At 57.9% G+C, this 21,701-nt stretch overlaps 2 protein-coding genes across 21 annotated transcripts; one reads left to right on the top strand and one right to left on the bottom strand.

Moving 5' to 3' along the window:
- Positions 1-1,338: 1,338 nt before the first annotated feature.
- Positions 1,339-7,298, bottom strand: ADAD2 (adenosine deaminase domain containing 2). The gene is made up of 10 exons (XM_060129821.1): positions 6,839-7,298; positions 3,673-3,813; positions 3,288-3,335; positions 3,075-3,200; positions 2,842-2,992; positions 2,597-2,764; positions 2,323-2,549; positions 1,957-2,200; positions 1,593-1,713; positions 1,339-1,508 (listed from the first exon to the last, which is right to left on the bottom strand). Exons 1-10 carry the CDS (start codon positions 7,296-7,298, stop codon positions 1,404-1,406), a joined length of 1,791 nt encoding a protein of 596 aa, XP_059985804.1. The 3' UTR covers positions 1,339-1,403.
- Positions 7,299-12,081: 4,783 nt separating this feature from the next.
- TAF1C (TATA-box binding protein associated factor, RNA polymerase I subunit C) lies at positions 12,082-21,480 on the top strand. Of its 20 annotated transcripts, XM_060129843.1 has the most exons (15): positions 12,082-12,226; positions 15,000-15,242; positions 16,379-16,460; positions 16,642-16,739; positions 16,815-16,904; positions 17,000-17,073; positions 17,677-17,915; positions 18,012-18,128; positions 18,213-18,330; positions 18,417-18,488; positions 18,632-18,767; positions 18,921-19,064; positions 19,565-19,739; positions 19,826-19,963; positions 20,041-21,480. In XM_060129843.1, the coding sequence occupies exons 2-15, from the start codon at positions 15,105-15,107 to the stop codon at positions 20,901-20,903; spliced, it is 2,484 nt and encodes an 827-aa protein (XP_059985826.1). In that variant the 5' UTR covers positions 12,082-12,226; positions 15,000-15,104; the 3' UTR covers positions 20,904-21,480. The 20 variants fall into 20 exon arrangements, with proteins under 20 accessions (XP_059985826.1, XP_059985824.1, XP_059985827.1 ...); XM_060129841.1 differs by having other exon boundaries at positions 18,012-18,330; XM_060129842.1 differs by lacking the exons at positions 12,082-12,226; positions 15,000-15,242 and adding an exon at positions 15,675-16,002.
- The last annotated feature ends 221 nt before the right edge of the window (positions 21,481-21,701 follow it).

Here is a 21,701-nt window from a genome sequence, read left to right as displayed (position 1 = left end):
CTAGCCTCTCAGCTATTTCCTCTGCCCCCACGTCCCTCCCAGGTCCCCTCGTTGACAGCGGCACTGGTTGAAAGGGAGGGAGCACGGGCCCAGCGGACAGGCAGAGGGAAAGCCCAGCCTGAGGCCGGATGGGCTGGAGGAGAACAGGCCACCTGGGCCGGCCTTCCAGTTATTTCTCCAGATGAGTCGACCCAAGCGCACCGAGGTTAAGCGGCAGCTGAGGCCACACACACCCGGGGCCGGGAGGTGGCTTGGAGGGAGGGGAGGCGATTCCAGGGCTCCATCGTCTGCTCCGGCCTGGCCCAGCTTCCCAGCCCACCAGGGAGAGCAGTCTGTAGTTCTAAACCCTGGAACTGCTGAGGGAGCAGGGAGCGTCCGGCCACAGGGTGTGGAGCTGTGGGCTGGTGTGGTCCTCAAGCCCTCCTGGACCCAGGTCCTCAGACCTCAAAGCTGCCTGTACTCCCGCTCAACAGGCCCTGCCCAGACTGGGGTGGCGCCCAGGCCTGCAGACCTGTGCGTGGGTGTGTGTGCACGTGTGCGTGTGTGCACATGTGAAGTGTACAGCATTTCCCTCCACACCCAAGGTCCTTGGAGAGCCCGGTAGTCCCCACAGACTCACTGCAGCCCCCCGAGGAGAAGGAAGGAGACCCGCCCACCTGGCCTGAGAGGCAGGCTAGGCAGCCCCCATCCAGCGGGCACAGGGGCTCGGGCCGGTCACAGCCTCAGCCGCTGCGACAGCTCGGGCGGCCGGAGAAAGCCTGGGCTCAGCTCTGCGTGAGCCTCCTGCTGGCGCCCAGCGCTGCCCCACCCACTCGCGGGAACCCAGAGGACGCAGAGGGCAGGAACTGGGGCTGCCGCCCGCCCAGGCCGCCTCTTCTCCCAAAGCCACCCTTCCCGGCAGCGGCTGGCCGGACCCAGCTGGCTCTACGGGCCTCGTGGCTGCCTCCTCTGGCCAGGTGCCACCCTTTTCCCCCCACCCTGCCGGGCGAGTCCTGGGAAAGGAAGGAGACCAGGGAGGACAGGCTCCCACACCCGCCGCCCGAGACACCACACTGCCGCCCCCCAGGCGCGAAGGCTGGGCGACGACGCAGTGATTCTGTGAGGAGGCTCCAGCCGAGCCCCAGCCACCACGGGGGCTTCTCCCTTCACAAACCGAGGGGCTACGACTCCCCTCTTCCCCGCCAGAAAGCCAACAACACACAGAACCACCAGAAACAGCTTCTTTATGCAAGCCCCGAATATGCAGCCGCCCCACCTCTCCAGCACTCCAGGCCCTCCCTCCACCCCCAGCTTCACCCTGTGTCCCCGTGCGCCACCCTCCCCCGCCCCGTGCCCCCGCCCAGAAACGGCCCTCCTCCAGCAAGCTCCGCCTGGGCTCAGGGACCTCGGGCCGGACGTCTGTTTCAGTTTCTGAACTTGCCCACCAGTGGTTTCGAGGGCCAGGCCCCCAGGCCCTGCTGGTCCAGGAGGAGAGAGAGCTGCTGGCGAGCCTCCTGGTAGGGCCCAGCCTAGGGCAGGAGATGAGACGGTGGAGAGAGGGTGCCTGCTGGGGGTGCAGGAGAAAGGGGGCTGCGGGCAGGGAAGCAGCTGACCTTGGCTGCCTCGTAGGTCTTCAAGGCCAGGAGGTGGGACTTCCCGAGAGCACGGGCAGCCTGGCGGAAGGCCCAGAGAAAGGCAGCCTTGCAGAGGCGGGATGGAGGCCCCAGGGCAGCGCTGGGGATGGAGAGAAAGGGACCGAACGTCGGGGGAGGGCAAGGGAGGACAAAACTAACAGGCCCACTCCATGCCCCGCACACCACCCACGCCGTGACAATCCGGGGGGTGGGTCACGGGGTGGGTCACATTACCGGTAAGAGGCTGGCAGCTAGATGCGATCTCTTTCCCCACGGGCAGGGGGCCGGGGACCCCCACCACCAGGCGCCCGTCCCGCTGCCCCCCCTCCCGGGCCTCGCTCACTCGGCCTTCACACGCCCGGTGGCCACATCCACCACCTCGACGTCAGGGTCCCCCAGGCTCCAGTTGAGGCTCAGGCCCTGGCAGGTGTTGGAGGGGAGGTCGGAGGGGGCCACCGAGGGCCCCGCAAACAGGTGCAGCATGGTCCGGGTGTAGGGGGGCGGCAGGCATGGCCCCAAGGCGCCGTCGAGGTCAGGCCGGGCGTGGATGGCCCTGCCCAGGGCCGGGGTGTTCTGGCAGGGGTCGGCTGGGGGGACAGAAGGCCCAGGACGAGACCTGAGTCTCCGCCACGCTCCCCCGCACCCGCACCCCCCACCCCACCCCCAGCTCGCCCCAGCCCGCCTCAGCCCTCCTGCCCTCGGGCCTCACCCAGGACCAGGCTGCTGGCATAGACGGGGGGCAGGAAGTGGGCCAGCAGTGCGCCGCCCAGCCCCAGCACGGCCCAGCGAGCCAACTTGTCGCTGGCTGAGAGGCAGCCCACGTGGGTGTCGCGGAGCGCAGGGGCCACGCAGCGCACGGGCATCAGCCGCCCCTGGATGTGGGCCTGCAGGCGGAGGTGGCAGCTGTGTGGGAGGAGGGCACGGGGCTCAGGGCCGCTCTCCCCACCCCCGCCCACACGGCCCTCCCCGGGCGCGCCACATACTAGATGTCGTGGGCAGCTCCCTTGGGGGTGTTGCTGACGTACAGGTGCAGGAAGATCCGGGGCTTGAGGGCGAAGGGGGGCCCGGACCCCGGCTGGGGGACCACCACAGACTGCTCCTTGCCCTTGGGGCCCCCCTGCGTGGCCAGCAAGAGCTGCCGGAACAGGAACCTGGGGGCGGAGGGAGCAGCAGCTGGGGCGGCCCGGCCCACCCGGAGCGGCCGCAGAGGGTCCCCCCGACCCCTCACCTCAGCAGGGCCCGGCGGGCCACCACCAGCCCGTGGCAGTCGTGGAGCTGTCGGCCCGAGAAGTCCAGCCACCCGGCACGGCTGCCACTGCCGGTGCCCAGCGCCACCAGCTGGTAGATCTCCTTGGCGTGGCCCTGGGCGCCCGGGACCTCTGCGGGGAAGGGGGCAGAGATGACTAGACTGAGGCGAGAGGCCCAGAGGCCTTCCGAGGTGAGGGGCAGGGCCAGCCCTACCTCTCTCCAGGATGACTGCGGCCACAGTCCCCTTGCAGGCCCAGTACTGCGAGCTCGCGTCCACCAGGCGGTCAAAGCCGGCGCTGACCACGGCCGCGCAGCGCTGCTCGTGGGTCAGGATGTTCTCTGCGGGCGAGGGAGAGGGCGGCGGTGGGGGGCCCACAGGCCACGCCCCTCCCGTGCCAGGGGTCAGGTCAATGGGGGCCCACCTACCAATGCTCAAGGGGGCGAGTGGAGGCCAGCTGGGGGTCTTTGGGGTCTCTGGAAGACAGACAAGGGGCGGGCTGCCGTAGGTGCTGGGGTCTGCCCTCCTGTCCTGTGTCCTTCAGGAATCCCAGAAGTCCCACTGGCAAGCAGTGTGTGTGTGTGTGTGGGGGGGGGGGGGCTCATCCTCCAGAAGCCCAAAGTTCCTGGGCTGCCCCCAGCAGTCCCTGTCCTCAGGGACTGCTAACATCCTTCAAAGGACATTAGGGCCAGGTCAGCTCCCTGCGGGCCGGGTCCTGATGCCCAGATGGTCTCCGCAGCGACTCCCCCCTCCCCACACACGTGCATCTGCCCCCCGCCGGGGCTCAGGGCCCTGGGTCCCCGCCCCCTGTACCTGGGCTCTCCAGCCGATGCTGGATGTAGTGGAGGGCAGCCAGCGCTGCCTGCTGCTCGGCCTCTGCCCTACTGTAGGCGGTGCCCGCAGGGCAGACCACCCCATCCAGCTCCACGGACATGGAGAAGGGCAAGCAGGGGTCTGGGGAAGGAGGGGCTGAGAAGTAGCACCACGCATCTTATCCGCATCATGGGCCCTTCTAGGGGGGCCATGACACCTGCCAGTGAGGAGGACACGAATGACAAGGTGACAGGCCTGCGGACCTCCACCCAGGCCACGCCCACTCAGAATCCTCACTAGGCCCTCTGAAACAGCGCCCTATGACCCCACTTTACACACAAGGGGCAGGTAGCATGCCCAGGTGGTGCCAGGACCCACATCCAGGGCTGCACTGTTCCCAGGATGAAGGTCCCCTGTCTTCCCCCAAACACACAGCTCCATTTCTTTTCTACATTTGAAAGGGTCATCTTCCAAACCCTACCACTTCAGGTGTTACTTATGACACAACAGAGACAGATGAAAAATCCTAGAACTGGGATCATTTGGTCAAAGGGCATAAATTTAGTTCCGTTCGTGGTATTTGCTGGTACCTGCTGCTAAACTGGTTGCCCAAAGGTCTCCCTTTTAGAAGAGAACCCACATTTCAGTACCCCCCTCCCTAGCACAGAGATTCACCTACTTTAAAAGGGCATCAAAAATGCCAACTAGGGGCTTCCCTGGTGGCGCAGTGGCTGAGAGTCTGCCTGCCGATGCGGAGGACATGGGTTCGTGCCCCAGTCCGGGAGGATCCCACATGCTGCGGAGCGGCTGGGCCCGTGAGCCATGGCCGCTGGGCCTGCGCGCCTGGAGCCTGTGCTCTGCAGCGGGAGAGGCCACAACAGTGAGAAGCCCGCGTACCGCAAAAAAAAAAAAAAAAAAAAAAAAATGCCAACTAGTAGATGCAGAAGGAAGGCTAGCATCAGGAATCCACGGCAGCCAGCGGGGTGACAATTAAATCTGGCAACAATTATCAAAGGCTGCTACAGCCACGAGGTGATGGTGTTCTGGGGAACAGGATAGTCACGCCATCTGGAGATGCCCCCCTCGGATGACTGATGACGCACCCGGGGGAAGTGAAGACACCTGGCAGACGCCACCCTAGTGAGGCCCTCCCAGCTGACATCCCAGGGATAGGACAAACAGGTCTCAGGTCTGCTGGTGGGATGCACAGCCAGGGCCACGAGGTTCCTACAGGCGCTCCTGCCGGGTATGCATCACCTGAACCCAATCCTGCGGAAACAGACCCAAGTGAACGGAATTTCTACAGAACAACCGGCCCTTACTTTGCAAAAACATCAATGTCCTGAAGCCAGAGACACTCCGAGGAATTGTTTCAGATGAAAGGAGATTAAAGAGGTGTAAGAGCTAATGTGATAGGTCCTGCTGGGCTGGGAAAATATGGCCCTTATTGTGACCAGTGGCAAAAATTGAATGTGAATGGTAATTAGCTAATAGGATCATATCAATGTCCAACATCCAGAATTCGATCACTGTACTGCCATTATATAAGACGATGTCCTTGTTCTTAGGAAATACATACTGAAGTGTTTAAGGAGCAGCAAATCAGTGTTCAGATTGAGCACGACAAATTAATGTGGATATTCATATATAAATATATAGAAGGGAGGGAGAGAGAGAGAGACATACACAAAGTAAGTGTGGCAAATGTGAACTGCAGAAACTGGATGAAGAGTTTATGGGAGCTCTTTTATACTATTCTTTGAAATTTTACCAAAATAAAAAATAAAAATGACTGAAAATATGCCCATGCATGTAAACAGTGGAAAGGGGGACCTTAGGCAGAAGGGAGGGGCCGATATTACCCAGTGGTTCAGCACAGGCTCTGAATGCAGAGTGCCCCCTCTGGGCTACAGCCCCTCTGGCCTCAGTCACCCCATGTGTAAAGTGGTGGTAACGGTATTGTGCTCCCTCGAGGAATACTTGTGAGGACTCCAGGAGTTACTGTCTGAAGGCCTTCAAACAACACCTGGCCCATCTCCAGAACTCGTGAATGTCAGCTAGCATCACTGCTGTTGAATCGATGTCCTTACTTCTGTATTCCCGATGCTCTGGCATTTGGGGATTTGATCCTGGAGAGACTGACCCTCCCAGGGCTAGCTAATTCCTGGACATAGCAGACGAGTCCCCTGCAAGCACGCCCTTTCATATAGAAACCAACCAATCCAGAGCTCGCGCCCCAACCATCAAACTCTCACACAAGCCAACACTCCCCGCACCCTAAATCACACCCCCCCCAGGCCAGGTACTAGACAACTAGGAACCAACCCCTAACCCCTAAACTTACTGTCTTGCCTTCCTCAATCCTAAACTTACTCTGCGTCCCTACCCTGCCTCAACCGTTCTGTCCCAAGAAAACCCCGTTAAGGCTGTGGGTTGGGCTCTCCCCTCTCCTCTACCTCCGGACCACCCCCATCCTTTCCCACATGGTCCGGCATGGCAAGCTGTGTCTCGTGTTTCTAGGGATCTGTATTTCCTTTTTCCTTCATGGCAATCATTCTCACGTCTGCTGTCTTGCCATACTTGATTAAAACAATCCCGGGTAGATTCTGAACACGTTATCTCCTTTTGAGCTGTTCCGTTGGGGTTCTCCTAGGAGGTTTTACAAATGCTCCCAAAAGCTTAAGCGATGATTCTCTTGCTGCCTCATGAGAAGCAGGGAATGTCCTGGCTTAAAGTTGGGAACCTGAATTTAGGACCTGGTGTATTGCTCTTGGGGAGGGCACGGGGGGGACTGTAATGATTACATCTCTTTGCGGTGTTGCCATCATCACGCTGTGTTTGATAATGTCTTTGACTTTGGGGCTGGCCCTCGCTCAGGTATCTCCTCTCCAGTGCTGGCATGGCAACTCTAACTGTATGTAACTGGCCCTCAGAAAAGCCTTTTGAAAGGGTGGGGTAGCTTGAGGCAGGTCCTTTAAGCAACCCAAGCTTCAGATGTGGCCATGACCTGCCAGTTAGAAATCTGATGTACCTGGTGCTCCTGGCGCCACGCTGCTCACAGCAGGGCCTACCCTCGGGCCCCAGGCTCAGGCCCAACTCACAGTCCTCCTCCCTTCATCTGGGGTCGGCCCAGGGCACGCGGCCATCCCAGCCCCCTGGGCCTCACCTGCTGTTTGGTTCTCTCGGAAGATCAGGGAGACTCCCAGAGTGGCCGCGCACTGAGTAAGCAAGGCCACGGCCTGGCCCGGTGGCGGGTCTTTGATCTGCAGGCCCAGCTGTCTGGCCGCCGTCGGGAATTCCCCGGCGGGCCCGGCGGACGGAAAGGAGACCCTGTGGGACCTCCGCATCCTTCCCCTCGAGTCTTCCTGTGCCCGGGCTGCCCCCAGTTCCCAGACACGGGCCCCCACCCCGGGCCCACCATGCCCCGTCGCCGAGGCCTGGAGCTGCCCGCCCTGCTCGGCGTCGTCTGAGTTGGGAGCGGGCACGATCTCCCAGGGGTCTTGGCCCAGGCTGGCCAAAGGCCTCCTGGGGCTGGGCCCGGGGCTGATCTGCAATGACGCCGCCAGGCGGGTCTTCCTGCGGGCACCGGCGTTCGCGCCCAGGGCTGCGCTGGCCTGTGAAGCCATGGCCGGACGCGAGGACCCGAGAGGACAGTGGGCACGTTCTCACGCCACCTGGGCCCTTTTACACGCGAAAGCGAGCTCGCGCGTGGGGAGCACGTGACACGACAGACAGCACATGGAGAGCTCCGCCTCCTACCTCTCTCCTAGCCAATGAGAGCCCATAAAGCTGTGGCCGACAGTGTGCCCAGCCAATGGAAAGGCCAGTCTCCCAAACCGTTGGATGTGGACTGAGTGGCCACCTGACCAACATCCTACATCCGGGGGGCGGGGCTTCAGGTGTGAGGTGGGGATGGGGCACTGGGCACTCCCATTAGCTTCTTCTCGGCCCTTGCCTGGTACTGGGGAGGCAAAGACCAGGGGAGGGGTCTGGGGACCCAAGTCCAGCACCTCACCCCTGCTCCCATCCTAGGATGCCTCCCAAATCACGCCATATCATGCCAGCCTGCCCCCAGCTGCTTAATTGAGCCTGGGGGGGGGGGCGGAGGGGCGGGGGAGGTGGAAAGTCAGGCCTCTTTTGATAAATGAAGGTGTTTTCAATTGCAGCAGCCCCACAGAATCTTTAGGACCTACATTTAAAAACTGTTCACCGTAGGCCTTCCTGAAACCAACTGTAAATGCTCGATGTGTGCTCTAGCTAAAATTACTCATCTGGTACCCTGTCCACCCATCCACCCCCCGATTTTTTTTTTTTTTTCCCCAGAAGGGATTTTGGGTTGGTTCCTAAAAATATCGCAAGACAACAGTGCTTTAAGATGAGGGACTAGGGATGAAGGAGATAAAACAAAAATAAAATGAAGTTAGGGATGAAGACAATTTACATATGGCCTGCTACGATGCAACGCAGTTGCTTGAAGGGGTTGGAAATTTTAACAGTCTTCGAGCCAGTGAATGGGAAAACGTGACCAATGATTCAGTTTACCGTCTGTAAGCTTTGTCACTGTTGCCGCGGCTGCTGATTGCTACCTTCGGGTCTGAGAACACTAGCCAGGATTGGGGCAGTGTGGATACAGAGGCATAGGAGGAGCAGTTGGTAGAACCAGTAACATTTGACTCGGGAAGAGCAGCTGCGGGGAGCGGCATAGATGCAAACTCCCAAACGTTTCAAGGATTGGCATCAGGAATTATGGTTTTTCTTTCGTGTGTAGCCCAGAGAGCAGGATTATACCTAGTAGAGGAACAGCATAGCAGGTGTTCAGTAGTGGAATGAGGGCTACACAAATCCACAAAGACTTCACCAGAGTCACCAAACCCAGAAACGTCACCAGCAGGAAACTGCACAAACAAATGGTGATATATTCAGACAATGGACTATTACTCAGTAATAATTTTTTAAAAATAAACAAGCTAACTTTGTGCTTACAATCACACATGCGTGTTGAGTGAAAGAAGCCAGACTAAAAAGACTATCTTCCACATGATGCTATTTATATAAAGTTCTGGATCTGGCAAAATTCATCTGTGGTGATGAATCAGAATCGTGGTAACTTCTTCAAGGAGGTATTGACTGGCAAGAGGCACCAGGGAATTTTCTGCAGTGATGGAAATGTTCTCTGTCTTGATCTGGGTGGTAGTTATGTGGGTTTATATGTATGTAAGAACTTGATGAGTGTACACTTAAGACTTGTACACTTTACTGCATGTTAAGTATATATCAGTAACAGGAGGAAACCTAACAGCTTGTTTATAGAAAGGGAAGAAGGAAGGAGGAAATGGAATTGGCCTCCCCGAGCAGAAGCTGGATGGGTGATGTGAATAGTGATGTGGTAGGCAAAATAATGGTACCCCCAAGATGTCCACATCATGATCGCCTCAGCCTATGACTCTGTTACATCATATGGCAAGGGGAAATTACGATTGCACATGGAATTAAGGCTTCTAATCAGCTGAGTTTAAGAGAGGGAGATTAGCTGGGTGGGCCCAATGTAATCACAAGGGTCCTTAAACCAGAAAGAGACCGAAGAGTCAAAATCAGAGAGATGGCCTGTGAGAAAGATTCAACTGGTCATTGCTGCCTTTGAAGATGGTAGGGGGCCATGAGCCCAGGTGTGTAGGCAGCTTTCAGAGCTGAAAAAGGCGAAAAAAAAAAAAAAAGAGAAGTCTCCCCACAGCCTTCGGAAAGGAACACAGCCCTACTGACACCCTGATTTTAGCCCAGTGAGACCCATTTCAGGCTTCTGACCTCCAGAACTGTATGATGTTTTGTTGTCTAAAGCCACTAAGTTTGTGGTAATTTGTTACAACAGCAATAGGAAACTAGTATAAAAGGCCTTCAATATTTTTGGCATATATACCCCTAAAATAATTTTGAAAGACTATGTATCCCCCAATTATTTAGTCACACGGAGTTACGAAAGGTGCAATTTCTAGTTTATTGTATATTGTAATCATCTTTCCAATATGTTTTCACCAAAACCACGGAGATGCAGACTTAGCTTATTCCATTTAGGAAAAACACCCTCCAAATGATTTAATCGTCAAAGCTTACTCTCATAGACAAAGCACTCAGCTAAAATGGAATTACTTCTCATCAGAAATAGTCTGACTTAGCTTTTTCAATTGAAGTAAATGTGTTGATACTTTCTCAGAAGAGCCATCTCATTCATGCCCTCTTCCGTTGATTCAAATATGCATGAAGCATCTTCTAGCTGTTTGGGATATGTCAGGGACCAACACAGACAGACAGAAGACCAACACAGACAGAAGAATCCCTCGTAGAGGGACTTCTGGACTCTATTTCTAAGGTAGCTGAGAAGGCTGACCTAGAGGTTGAAGTCTCAGTAATATCAAGTGTCACAGCCAGCAGTTTTCTTCCTTTTTCCTTTTCTTTTTTAAAAAGATTCTTTACTGAAGTATAACATACACGCAGAAAAGTGCACGGATCATTCAATGAATTTTCACACACGGCACAGAGCCATGTAACCAGGACTCAGATGAACGAACATAACACTGTGAGCCCCTGGGACTTCCCCGGCGGTCCAGTTGTGAAGACTCTGCTTCCACTACAGGGGTCATGGGTTCGATCCCTGGTTGGGGAACTGAGATCCCGCATGCTGCAGCCAAAAATAATAATAACAATAATAAAAATAATAAAGAATTGAAAAAATATAATATATAAACAGACCCTCTCCTGAACCCTTCCATCACTACTTCTTACTGAGCCTACTTTTCTTAGTCTTATGTGAACTTTCTCCTGCAGGGACTCTGCTTTTTGGAATAGCCCCCTTGTTCTGCGCTCATCTCAGGCAACACTCCATGGAGGAGAAAAAAGCTCGAAGCTTCCGAAGCCAAGCACCTCCCAGATAAAATCTATATAGATGGAAGCCAAGAATTTGGAAATTGACTCTTGAAAGTAATGGTTCTCAAAGTGTAGTGCCCAGACCAGCAGCATCAGCATCTCTGGAAACTCATTAGAAATGCAAATTTTGGGGGGGAAGGGGAGGGTGGGACGAATTGGGAGATTAGGTTTGACATAAATACACTACCATGTGTAAAATAGATAGCTAGTGGGAACCTGCTGTATAGCACAGGGAGTGCAGGTCGGTGCTCTGTGACGACTTAGATGGGTGGGTTGGGGGTGGGGGTGGGAGGGAGGTCCAAGAGGGAGAGGATATAGGTACACAGACAGCTGATTCACTTCATTGTACAGAAGAAACTAACACAACATTGTAAAGCAATTTTACTCCAATTAAAAAAAAATGGAATTAAATTTAAAATAAGTAATATGTGGAATTCTTAAAAAAAAAAAGTAGCAAAAAGTTTGTAAGAAGAAAGTTTTTTTCTGGGACTAAATTCTAAGAGGAATTCATTTAAATGAAAAAAAAGTTGAATAAAAAAAAAAGAAATGCAAATTCCTGGATCACATCCCAGACCTACTGAACCAGAAAACGCTGGGGGTGTGGCCCAGCAAAAGGTTATAACAAGCCCTCCAGGGGATTCTGATGCATGCTCAGGTCTGAAAACTACTGGGCTGGATAAGGGTAATATTTATGATCGCACAGTAGCTCTTAAAGCTTGGCCCCCAGACAAGCAGTATCAGCGTCACCTGGGAACTCAGGAATACAAATTATCAGGCCCCACCCCGGGCTCACTGAATCAGAAACTCTGTTGTTGTTGTTTGTTTGTTTTTTTGCGGTAAGCAGGCCTCTCACTGTTGTGGCCTCTCCCGTTGCGGAGCCTGTGCTCCGGACGCGCCGGCTCAGCGGCCATGGCTCACGGGCCCAGCCGCTCCGCGGCATAAGGAGATCTTCGCGGACCGGGGCACGAACCCGTGTCCCCTGCATCGGCAGGTGGACTCTCAACCATTGCGCCACCAGGGAAGCCCAGAAACTCTGTTTTAACACACCCTCCAGTTGATGCTGATGCATGCTAGAATCTGGGAACCAGTGCCTAAAGCTGTATTTGCCTGACTACTGGGAAAGCCTCACGCATTCCCAGCAGTACCTGTACTCCTATTTGGAAAGCCTGCTTCACAGGATATAAAGACAGTCAGTAGGATTCCTACTGACCAATAAAGTGCCTGGCTTATAGTAGGTGCTCAGTGTTTGTTGAGTGAATTAATGCAACAATTCTGTAAAGTAGGAAGTTAGTTAAGCAGAGGTGAGTTTCGCACGCCCGTCAACCTGGACTTCACTATTGGGATTTGAAGGCATTTGATTTCTACGGCCCACAGCGTCGCCTGCACTCGCATTCCCCCTCCGCCCGGGAGGTGGCGCTCTGGAGCGCCCGTGAGGCCAGGCTGGGAGGCGGGACTTCCTGCCTTTCAGGGAGCACTTCCGGCCCAGCCCAAGCGACGGGTAAACGCCGTTGTGGGGCGGTCCTGTCGAGGGCGCCGGAGCGAGGTTGGTACTCTCGGGCTCCCTCGTGGCTCGAGGGTCAGGCGAGCGTCACGCGGAGGTTCGTTTCCCAGACGAGCACGGAACGGCCGGGGCCACGTAAGTACGCGCGCCGCCCGGACGGGACGGAGAGGCAGGTCACTCTGCTCAAGTCCATGGGCGCCAAGCTTTGTGGCTTTGGGACAAGTCGCCCAGGGTTTACAAAGTGGGGTATTAGCAGCCGCTGGCTCATGAAGTGGGGAACATCCCACCGATGTAAAGCGTGGTAGCAACAGCTGTCTGGCGCACGGCGCTTGATGGGAGACCTCTGTTATTGTTGTTGGGTTGAAATTCTGGGGCCTGGAGGTGGAGTGGGAAGAGGTGGATAGGGAGGGAGTGGGCGAGTAGATGTCTGAGGGGAAGAGCCGCCCGGATCCCCTCTCCCATCCCATTGCAGGCGCACTTTTTGTCGTGCCCGGCCTGGCATGAATGCAGACCCGACTGACTCTGCAGCCTTGGCGGTCTAAACGGGCCGAGAGAGCCCAGGGCGAGGGCGGGAAGTCGAGGCTGTCTTGTCTCGGGGCTTCTCTGAGGTCGTGGGCTCCACCAGCGCCTTCAGCCTGCCTGCGTTTGTTTGAGGCTGTTTGGCTCCTTTTTCCTCTCCTTCATTCATTCCTGGATTTGTTCCTTCAGTTTTGGGGTTTTTTTGTTTTTAAAAAAAAATTTTAGGACTTCCCTGGTGGCGCAGTGGTTAAGAATCCGCCTGCCAATGCATGGGACACAGGTTCAAGTCCTGGTCCAGGAAGATTCCCACATGCCGTGGAACAAGTAAGGCAGTGCTCCACAACTACTGAGCCTGCGCTCTAGAGCCCGCGAGCCTAGAGCCCGTGCTCTGCAACAAGAGAAGCCACCGCAATAAGAAGCCCGCGCACCGCCACGAAGAGTAGCCCCCGCTCGCCACAACTAGAGAAAGCCTGCGCGCAGCAACGAAGACCCAATGCAGCCAAAAATAAATAAATAAAATAAATAAAATTTTAAAAAAAGAACAATGAGTAACATTTGTTTAAAATTTTTTAAAAAAATGTATTTATTTAAATTTTAATTTAATTTAAATTTTTTCATTTTTAATTTATTTAATTTTTGGCTGCGTTGGGTCTTCGTTGCTGCGCACGGATTTTTCTCTAGTTGTGGCGAGCGGGGGCTGCTCTTCGTTGCAGTGCGTGGGCTTCTCATTGCGGTGGCTTCTCTGTTGCGGAGCACGGGCTCTAGGCGCGCGGGTTTCAGTACTTGTGGTGCACGGGCTTCAGTAGTTGTGGCTCACGGGCTCTAGAGCACAGGCTCAGTAGTTGTGGCCCACGGGCTTAGCTGCTCCATGGCATGTGGGATCTTCCCGGACCAGGGTTTGAATGTGTGTCCCCTGCATTGGCAGGCGGACCCTTAACCACTGCGCCACCAGGGAAGCCCTGTTCCTTCAGTTTTTATGTACTGATTGTTACCATGTTGTAAGTACCAAGGCACTGGGAATAAAGGCTCTTCCCCATGGGGACTCTTAGAGCAGTTTGGAATTAAACGGCTTTACCTTTAAATATCTAATCCCACATTGCAATGTGTGCTCTGGAGAAGGGATGCAGGGTGTTGTGGGATAGTATTGGGAGAACTGGGAGAGGCTTCCTGACTGAAAATCTGAAGGATGAGGAGGATTTTGTAGGTGGGTAGGAAGGGCAATGGTGTTCCTTTTAAGCGGAGAGATAGCGTGAAAGGGTCCTGCAGTGAAAAGACGCATTCCCGCCACTGTCCTCTCCTGCTGCGGAAGAGAATGGCCGCAACAGCCAGATGCCAGGAACTCAGAAATGAATCAGATACAGTTCCTGCCCCTGGGGAGCAGTCTCGAAGAAGAAATAAGGCTGTACCTATAAACCACAATTAGAATGAGGCTGACACATGCCCTAAGAAACACACATTCATTCAGTTGGCAAGTATTTCCTGGCATGTACTGTGTGGTGGGCACTTTGCCAGGTGCCGAGGGTACATGGATGTCCGGAGGTTACAGACTGAACGGATACGATGCAGCTGCAGTTCCGAGGGGAAAAGTTTTTGCTTCTGAGACTCTAAGGCTGGTGTTTGCTTCTGGTGCGTGGGAGAGTGGTGGTGCAGAACTTGGATTTGGAATCAGGGCGGGGATCAGGCTGCTGGCCTCGGGCAAGTTGCTCTTTCCCGAGCCTCAGTTTCCTGAACTCCATAATCGGGGCAGAAGAGTACAACCCGTAGTGCCGTGTCTGGCAGGTGCTGGCGCTCAGTGAGCGAGCACTGCTCTTATTTTTGCAGGTAATAAAAAAGAGGGATGATGGCTGTTTATCCTTCTGGAGCACTTTGTACTGACCAAAGCCCTTTGACATAAGTTTATTATTATTCAACACACAGTCAGTTCCTTTTTCTGGATGGTACTGTACTTGACAGTGGGAAGGCAGACAGATAAGACTCGTCTCTGGCTTTGGGGAACTTGAGTTTGTCTTGGGAGCGTAGCGTAGAGTGTGGGGTGTGTAGTCTATGAACGTGTAATTATAATTAATACATACGAGCATGCTGGAAGCGGACCCCTCGCCACCTGTCTGACTTCGGCCTGTCACTCACCTCCTAGTTCGGTCCATGGCTGCCCAGTTGTTTCTCACACGCTTCCTGCCCCAGAACTTCTGCACTTGCTGTACCCTCTTCCCAGCGGCCTTGTCATTAGCTCAGGGTATGTCGAGCGCCACCTTCTTACGATGCTAAGACCACACCCCTCGGCCACCGCCATCCCCTCCCTCCTGGCTGGTTGGTTGGTTTTAACGTAGCGCTTATTACTATCAGGCATTAGGCGACACAGTCATTTGTTCTTTGTTATCTGCTTCCCCAGAGAAATTGTACTCCTCTTAGGGTGCTCTTCGCCCTCCAGGAACCCCGGAAGTGGCTGTCAGGTTCAGGTCTCCGAGGAAGGCCAGGGTGGTTCCTGTTTTCCAGGATGGACTTCCCCAGCTCCCTCCCGCCCTCGTTGTTTGCGACTGGCCCCCTTGGTCTGAGCGATGTCCCTGACGTGTCCTTCATGTGCAGCTGGAGAGACGCGCTGACCCTGCCGGAGTCCCTGCCCCAAGGTTCTGAGGTGAGGTTGGCGGGGAGAGCCTTGGTGGCTGCAGGGTGGGTGCCGTCCCTTGGCCCCCCATCCTAGCATTCACACCAGTTGGCAGGAGTGCAGAGTGGGGTGGCATTGGCACAAATCTGCTAAGACACAGGCTGAGCCAGAATCCCGTCCTTTGGGGACCTGGGATGCCCTGCCATCCGCAGAGGGTTTACTGAGCGGAGCTGTTGGCCCCCATCTTTTTTTCCTCTATTTGTCCAACAGATACTCACTGAATAGCCCCTACTATGTGCCAGGTGCCTTACCAGGCCCTGGGAATCCAGAATGAGTAAGTCAGATGCGCTCCCAGCCCCATGGAACAGAGTTAAGTTGAGTGAGAATAGACAAGTGAATAGACCAAAGGATAAAATCATTACAAAGTGAGAACAGCTCTGAGCGAAACCAGAAGGGTGCCGAAACCGTACAGTAGGGGTGAGGTGGGGAGGGGAGGGGAGATCTGGGACACGAAGGACGCCAGCTCTTTCCCCGGAAGCCTAAGCCATCTGGCTGCCACTTGGAGACAGGCTGGTTAAGGATTACGCCCGGCAGAGGCAAGTGGGCGAGAAATTTAAAAGAGATGCTGGCATTGGGCGGGAGGGGCTCCCTTGACAAGGAAGGGCTTACGTCAGATCCGCCCCTGTGGGAGCCTTGCTCGCCTGCCTGCTGCTCTTCCGTCCCCAGGTGTGGAGCTGAGCTGTCTCAGGCCAGCCCCGCAGTGGGATGGAGCAGCCTGTGGGTGTCCCAAGTAAGTGACCACAAGGTCTCCTGAGTGTAAGTGAGACTCAAAGGCCAGGGGCGCCTGCGAGAGCCTGTGCAGCCTGGAGGTCGAGAGCACAGACTGAAGTCAGACTGCCTGGGTTCAAATCCCAGGCCTTCTCTTTAGTGGCTGCTGCCTGGGACAAGGGACGGCCTCGCTGTGCCTCCATTGTCTTCACCATTAAAGTGACGATGGGGCTTCCCTGTGGCGCAGTGGTTGAGAGTCCGCCTGCCGATGCAGGGGAGTACCAGTTTGGCCGCTGCCTTGGGGGATTAAATGAGTTAATAAAAGACAAGAGTGGGTGACGGCGCCTGGCCCGGCGCACACTCACTGTTCTGTCGTGGCCACGGTTGTGTTTCCTCAGAACACGGCGCTGCACGTGGCCAAGGGCCTGCTCTGGGAGCCGGACACCCCTGGGCCGCTGCCCTTGCTGCCTCCTGGTGCTGGTAAGGATCTCGGCCTTGGGGCCCCCTCCCAAGCTGCTCCCCGCTGCCCCCCTCCCCCAGCTCCCGCGCGAGGCCTTTCCTCTCCCTGCTAATTCTGCCCTACAGGGCCCTTGGCACCTCCAGGCACCTAGGGCACCTGGTTCCATTTCCGGGCCCTTCCGCAGCCTCACTCTCCCCTCAGATCCCTGGGACCCCGGTGTGACTGCCCAGGATCTGCTTTTCCGGGGAGGTTACCAGTTCCGTAGACAGCCCCAAGCCGTGCTGGACGTTACTGAGCAGGTAAGCGGCCCCACGGCGGACAGTGCCACGCGGCCGGGGCTGTGCCTAGTGACCTGGCCTCCTTTCCTCCTGCAGCTCAGCCGGTTCTTGTGGGACCATGGGGACATAGCCTTTGCACCCCTGGGGAAGCTGATGCTGGAGAATTTCAAACTGGAGGGAGCACGGGTGAGTAACCCCTGGCCAGCCAGGAGAGGGGGCTCCCCACTTCCCGTCGGGGTAAGCCCTAGGGCATGTGAGCTTGACGAGGCCTTTCCACACAGAGCCGCTCTAAGAAGAAGACAGTGGTCAGCGTGAAGAGGCTACTCCAGGACCTCGGTGGACACCAGCCCTGGGGGCAAGTGGCTAGTGAGAAAGGATGGGATGGGTGTGCCTAGCTGGTGGTGGGGCTATGGAGGGAACCAGGGCCTGGATGCTGGTTTCCATCAAACTGCTTCCATACCCCCCGTGCAGTCATGAGCCACGCTGCCCCATACAGAACTCCCAGCTGCACTAGCCACGTAAGGGAAAAAGAATGGAAGTTCATGCACTACAGGCATGGCTGCATCCAGGTGCTCAGATGTTAACAGGGCTCTGCCTCTTTATTTCCTCATCCTCCTGCCTCTGCTCGGCTTAATTCCTAGACAGACTGTTTGCAAGTGGCAGCAGGATGGTTTATGGTTCCAGGGAAAGGGCTAGTGTCCCTCCTGAGGCGCCAGCAGAAGTCCCGGGAACGGTGCGGTCGGCTTGCCTCGGCTTGGGTGTCATGCCCGCCGTGAGCCGATCCCTGTGGCCGGGCCTGGACCGTGTGACTGCAGCACAGGAATCGGGGGGGCTGGTTTCCCAGAGGAAGAAGTTCTAGGGTGACCGAGAATGCGTCTGCTACACCTGGCCTCCCTCGGGATGGCACCCGCCCTCTTCCCCATCACCCACAGCCTGACCCTCCTCCTCTCGCCCCCAGCTGTCCCTGGGCTTACCTCAGCCACCGCCAGCGCCGGTTCTCCATCCTTGGGGGCCCGATCCTCAGCACGTCGGTGGCGAGCCTCCTGGGGGAGCTACTGCATGAGGAGCTGGCCCTGCGGTGGGAGCAGCTGCTCCTGGACGACGCCTGCACTGGGGGCGCGCTGGCCTGGGTGCCCGGCAGGACGCCCGGGGCTGGGCAGCTGGTCTATCCTGCAGGAGGCGCCCTGGACAGGCTGTGTATCCTCCCTCGCTGGGCATGCTCTAGGGACAGGTGGGAAGTTGGGAGCCTTGAGTGGCCATAACGCATGAACTTATCCTTAGCGAGATGCCCAGACTTCCAGAAGGTCAACCTGACCCCAGGCAGTGAGCCCCGGGTTCTCGGAGACCCTGGCCATATCCGGCTCCGGGGACCTGTCCGGCAGGTGGTGACCCGCACCGTGCAGGGAGAAGGTAAGGCCCATAGACACCTCCCCCATCCACTCACTGACCTGTTGCCTGACTCTGACCCTGACCCTGACCCTCTCCATCCCTCAGCTCTGCTGGCTGTCCGCTCTGACTACCACTGTGCCCTGTGGAAGGTCAGTAAGCAGGGGCAGCCGGCCCCTCTCCAGGTGTTGCAGGTCGAGAAGGGGGCCACAGGGATCAGCCTCAGGTGAGGGGCTCACTGAGGCTGGTCTCTGTGGAGATGGGCGTGGGAGAAGGGCGTGGCCCGGCATTCATCACGTGTGTGCCCTGTAGCCCTCACCTGCCTGGAGAGCTGGCCATCTGCAGCCGTTCCGGAGCCATCTGTCTGTGGACTCCCCAGGACGGGTAACGCCCCTTCCCCATAAAAGCCCTCCACCCCAACCAACGGCTCCCGCAGAACCCGGCCCATGTCCTGGACACCAGGCCAGGTCACCCCAGCCTCCCCCCATCAGCCGGTCTCCCCACCATGGCTGGCCTGTCTCCCCAAGGCTGCAGCAAATCTACAAGGACCCCGAGACCCTTGTGTTCCGGGACCCCTCTCCCTGGCGTTGGGCAGACTTCACCGCCCACCCTCGAGTGCTGACTGTGGGTGATCGCACCGGAGTGAAGATGGTGGACACTCAGGTGAGGGGACAGAGCAGGTCCTTGGCGGGGGGGGGGGGGGCTTCCCCCGAGAGGTCGTGATGAGCTGCAGGGCCAGCGAGCCCCAGGCCAGCTGCAGCAGGTGGCACCAGAGATGGCGGACCGTGGGCTGGCTGACCTGGCCGTGTCCCCCAGGGCCCGCAGGGCTGTGGTCTGCTGCTTTTTCGTGGAGGGGCAGAAGCGTCATGCCAGAAAGGGGAACGGGTCCTGCTCACCCAGTACCTGGGGGAGTGCGGCCCCGAGTGTCTGCACCCCACGCTCCACCTCATCTGCACCCAGGTGAGCGACACCTTCCCCTTCTTTCCGTCCTGCACCATCGCAGCGGTCACTGGAGACGGTCCTGGACAGCTGCTGGGGAAGGGGGAAGGGCGTGGGCGTGGGGGCAATGGCCAGAGCTGGACAGTCCCCTCGTGTCCGGAAGGGGAGAGGAGGTCTGGCTCCACCCTGCCCCCTCAGGACCCTGGGTGTTAGTGGGTGTGTCTCAGGCGTATGTGCCAGGGTCAGGGGAGGTTGGGGGAGGCTGGGTGAAAGCCTCTCTCTCGAGAGCCCTTCTCCCAGCAAGGCCATCAGGACAGGGGACAGTGCCACCTGCTCGGGGGTTCCTCCTGTGCGGGGCTGGGCAGCTGACGCTGCAGAGGTGCTCAGGGCCGGTCCTGGAGTGCTGAGACTTAGCCTGAGAGCCACATGGGGCCCCGGAGGGGGCCACCCAGGGGGACCTGTCCCGTCCCTCTCTCCCACTCCTCAGTCACGGCCCCTCTGTCTTCTTCCTGGGCCTCCAGTTCTCGCTCTACCTGGTGGATGAGCGCCTCCCCTTGGTGCCCCTGCTGAAGTGGAACCACGGCCTCCCCTCCGCGCCCCTGCTGGCCCAGCTGCTGCCCCCGCCCCGCACAGGCCTCCCGCGGCCGCTGCTCCTGGCAGGCCAGGGTGGGGAGCTGCAGCTGCTGCACATCGCAGGTGAGGGGCGGCGCAGGCGGGGGGCGGGCAGGAGGGCGGGCGGGGCTGGGCCTGGGCAGGGCCTCAGCTGTCTGTCCCTCTTCCAGGAGAGGGGGCCTCCACACCCCGGCTGGCAGGGCCCCCCCAGTCTCTCCCTTCCAGGAGCGACTCCCTCTCTGCCTTCCCCCCACTGGAGCCCAAGAGTCAGTGGCGGCTGCAGGAACGTCTGACAGCACCAGCCATAGGTGCGCTGGGGCAGGGGAGTGGGTTTGAGGAGCCGCACCCGCACCAGGCCGTAGGGTCACGGTCCTTCCACCTCCAGGTCTGGCCGCCGCCATCCCACCCTCTGCTAACACACCGGTGCTGTCGCTCTTCCAACTTTCGGCGGCTGGAGACGTCTTCCACCAGGGCCTCCACCTCCAGGCAGACCCCGGGCCTGACTCTCCTGCCCCCACGGCTTCCTGGACCCCCCAGGCCACTGCCTCCTGCAGCCGGTGGCTGAAGGCCCTGCTGGAGGTGCCCCCGGCTCCCCCCGTGTGGGCTGCACCCACCTTCTCCCACCGCCGCCTGCTGGGCTGCTTTGAGCCCCAGAAGGCAGAGGGCAAAGCGCCAGAGGGTCTCCGCACGGCCATGGCCAAAGGGCGTCTCCTGCAGCTGAGGGACCTGGGCTTGCTCCCCACGGAAGAGCGGGCCCCAGCCCCCGAGCCAGGCCCCGAGGACGAGCTCAGCGAGCGTTTGGAGGCAGCCTGGGAGGGCCAGGCGGCGGCCTGGTGGGAGAGGCGGCGGGGCAGCAGCCTGGGGCCCGGCAAACAGCCCAAGCGGCACAAGCGCCGGACTCAGCTGTCCAACACCTTCTCCTCGCTCAGCGGCCGCTTAGACCTCTCAGACGCCGCCAGCCCCGCTCCCAGCCCAGAGCGGACACTCCCTGCGGCCAGGCCTCAGCCTCCAGTGACCCCGCCCTCCCAGGAGTCCACCCAGGAGCTGTGGGCCCGGGCCGTCCCCTCGGAGCGGCAGCAGACCCTCCGGGACTACATGGCTGAGCTGCCGCTCCGGGGGGACGCCCCGGGGGGTGCCTCTGTGCCTTCCTCCCAGACCTCCAGTGTCCGGGCCACCCCCTCCCGGCAGCGGGCAGCCGTCCGCTCCGGCTCGCAGCCACACTGCAAGAAGCCCCGCATGGGCTTCTGAGGCCCGGGGAAGCTGCCCCCCACCTCCGGGGAGCCCTTTGTCCTGGATAAGCTGTGCCTCTTGTGGTTGAAACGGGAAACAGAACAGTCGCCAGGGTGCAGACCTTCCTGCTTTCCGAAGGCCTTCGTGACCGCGGGAGACATTCAGAAGCGATTTGAATCCACGTTGGAGGAAGAAGGACAAGGTAGTCGTTTCTCCTGCAGCTCGTGCTCCCAGGGGCACGTTGAGAAGTCCTGGGAGCCCCGTCCTGAAGGTCAGTGTCGCCGGGATCCCCTCCAGCCGACAGTGTTGTGCCAGAAAGCAGGGGCTCCAGGCGGCTGAGGGCTCCGCCACGCACGGGCCCCTGGGGACGTGGCGGGTGACGGTGAAGTGAGCTGCCCAGCCTGCCGGTGCTCCGCTGCTGGGTGTCGGCAGCTCGCTGCTGGTGGTGAGGTGTGTGTGTGTGAAGCGGTTTCTAGCACCATCTAACGTTTTATAGAGGGAGGCACTTTGGACCCATGTTTAGGGGTTGAATAAACTTGTCAGCTGAGCCTGGTTTTGAACGATCAAGTTTCTCAGGCTGGGCTGCGTCCCCTTACTTGGCTTTCGACATTCAGTGCGTCAGGTTCGCTTTCTTCGCAGCTCTGTGGCTCCGGTGAAGAGTCTTGCAGGGAACACACCCCCTGGGAATGACACAGGGCCCTGGGGCGGGACCTAGGTTTCTGATCACACGTGAAGAGAGGAATGGTCCTTGTCTCGGGTACCTGATGAAGTGAATCACGTGTGACTCACTGGACATCGAATAATCCAATAACATAG

This window comes from Lagenorhynchus albirostris, chromosome 19, assembly GCF_949774975.1.
Source record: "Lagenorhynchus albirostris chromosome 19, mLagAlb1.1, whole genome shotgun sequence".
Lineage (NCBI taxonomy): Eukaryota > Metazoa > Chordata > Mammalia > Artiodactyla > Delphinidae > Lagenorhynchus > Lagenorhynchus albirostris.
Note: the sequence above shows the minus strand (reverse complement) of the source record. Positions and strands in the feature narration are given on the sequence as shown.